At 37.4% G+C, this 2302-nt stretch overlaps 1 protein-coding gene across 1 annotated transcript; it reads left to right on the plus strand.

Annotated features, from left to right (window-relative positions):
- The first annotated feature begins 1033 nt into the window (after window positions 1-1033).
- On the plus strand, window positions 1034-1885 carry LOC147504414 (uncharacterized). Its single transcript, XM_086605198.1, has one exon. The coding sequence runs from the start codon at window positions 1034-1036 to the stop codon at window positions 1883-1885; it is 852 nt and encodes a 283-aa protein (XP_086461324.1).
- Window positions 1886-2302: the final 417 nt, after the last annotated feature.

The raw sequence follows: 2302 nt of genomic DNA on the forward strand, positions 1-2302 counted from the left end.
ACTACAAGGCTTCAAAGACCAAAGACTCAACTCAACCTTTTACAAGACATGGACTGGATGTTTTGCATTCATACTAATGCAAGCTCACACGTAGATGTATTCAATCAAGTGTTTTGCATTCATTCTAATGCAAGCTCAAACGTAGATGCATTCAATCAAGTGTTTTGCATTCATTCTATCGCAAGCTCGCTTGTAGACGCGTTCATTCAATCAATCAAGTGGTTTGCATTTATTCTAATGCAATCTTGCACGTAGATGCATTCAATCAAGTGTTTTTAATTCATTCTAATGCAAGTTCACTCATAGATGCATTCAATCAAGTGTTTTGCATTCATTTTAATACAATCTCGCTTGTAGATGAGTTAATTCAATCAATCAAGTGTTTTGCATTCATTCTAATACAATTTCACTAGTAGATGCATTCAATCAAGTGTTTTGCATTCATTCAATCAATCAAGTGTTTTGCATTCATTTTAATTGATCAGTTCCAAAATATGCATTTTTATTCTCTTGTAATGCTTCAGTTGTGTCAAATTAAATAATAAAAAATATACAAAACTCATGTTTGTATCGCTTTTTCAAGATACAAGCCTATTCTAGACCAAATACCTCAAATGACATGTTCTATAGCCAAAGAGAGAAAGGAACACCAAAGAGGTGAGTATGAAACAGAATTTAGGAGTCAAGATGACGAGTTCTGCGAAAACAAACATAGTGGTCGCCAAGTACGATCACTCTAATCCCAAAAGAAGTGGTAAATGATGATCAATTTAGGGTGTTGGAATATAAGGGGGCTGAATAAGAAGTTCAAGCAGGCAGAAATCAGAGAATTAATAAGAAAGAATAACTTGAGTCTGATGGGGATAGTAGAGACTAAGGTTAAACAAAAAAATGTGGACTTTGTTATGAATAGGGTGTGCCCTGGATGGGAAGTAACGCATAATTACAATCACAGTGATCTCGGAAGAATATGGGTGTGCTCGGAAAGGAATGTGAGGTAAGCAATATAAGAACTGAAATGCAATGTATTACTATGGAGGTTACTGTAATGAGTGGAGATATTTTTACGATGACTATGGTATATGGGAGTACAGAAGGATGGACGAGAAGAGAACTGTGGAGTCAGATAATGGATTTGTCTTGTAATATACAAACGCCATGGATAGTGCTAGGGGATTACAATTCGATTCTTAATTCACAGGAGAGAGTTGGGGGTGAGCCTACGAGGCCATATCACTTTCAGGAATTATTGCTTTGTACCAATATGGCTGGAATAGTAGATTTAAAGTTCAAGGGGGACATGCTGACATGGAGTAATAAACAAGTGAACAGGAAGTGGAGGAAGCTTGATAGAGTAATGGTGAACATTGAGTGGATGAATAAGTACCCAGATTCGGAGGTAGAGTTCATAAGTCCAGGGGCAACTTCTGATCATTCGGCTATGGTGGTGAACTCGTGCCTTCAAAAAGGGCAAAGCAAAAGATCTTTTAGGTTCTTTAACTTCTGGATTTATGAAGATGGGTTTCTAGAAGTGGTAAATAAGGCATGGAGCACGAGAGTGGTTGGGAATCCTATGTATACAATCATGAAGAAGCTGAAACATGTGAAGGCAGAACTCATACAGTGGAACAGGACAAAGGTGGGCAATGTAAATGAGAGGATAATAAAAATGAGAAAGGAGCTAGAGGAGGTTCAAAAGGAGTTACAAACAGCCCCCATGAATAGTGAACTGATTTATAAGGAGAGAAACACTATTAGAACTTTGGTAAAGGAATTAGTAGCAGAGGAGTCGGTGCAAAAACAGAAGTCTAGAGATAATGTGATTGTACTTGGAGATAATAACACCGAATATTTCTTCAATTCAGTGAAGGCGAAGAGAGGGTAAATAAAATCAGGTGTGTAAAGGATAGCGAGGGTCGATCTTTGGATGATGTTAATGAAATAGGGGAAAAGTGTGTAAAAAATATTATAAGGATTTGTCTTGCCCATATCACTTAGAGGAGTTGGACTTCTCTATGTATTCGAATATACAAATGCCCCAGATAGATCAAGAGCAAGGAAATGAGCTGATTAAAGAGATTACAAGGGATGAGATAACAGAGTGCCTATCTAATATAGATAGTGACAAAGCCCCAGGGGGAGATGGATTTACATCATTATTCTTTAAAGCTACTTGGAGGATAGTGGGAGAAGATTTTGTAAAAGCAATTCGAAATTTTTTCAGGTCTGGCATGATGCTGTAGGAAGTCAATGCCACATGTATTACACTAGTGCCAAAGGTAAATACACCAGCTTCTTTGAG

This window comes from Coptis chinensis, chromosome 4 (genome assembly GCF_015680905.1).
Source record: "Coptis chinensis isolate HL-2020 chromosome 4, ASM1568090v1, whole genome shotgun sequence".
Taxonomy (NCBI): domain Eukaryota; kingdom Viridiplantae; phylum Streptophyta; class Magnoliopsida; order Ranunculales; family Ranunculaceae; genus Coptis; species Coptis chinensis.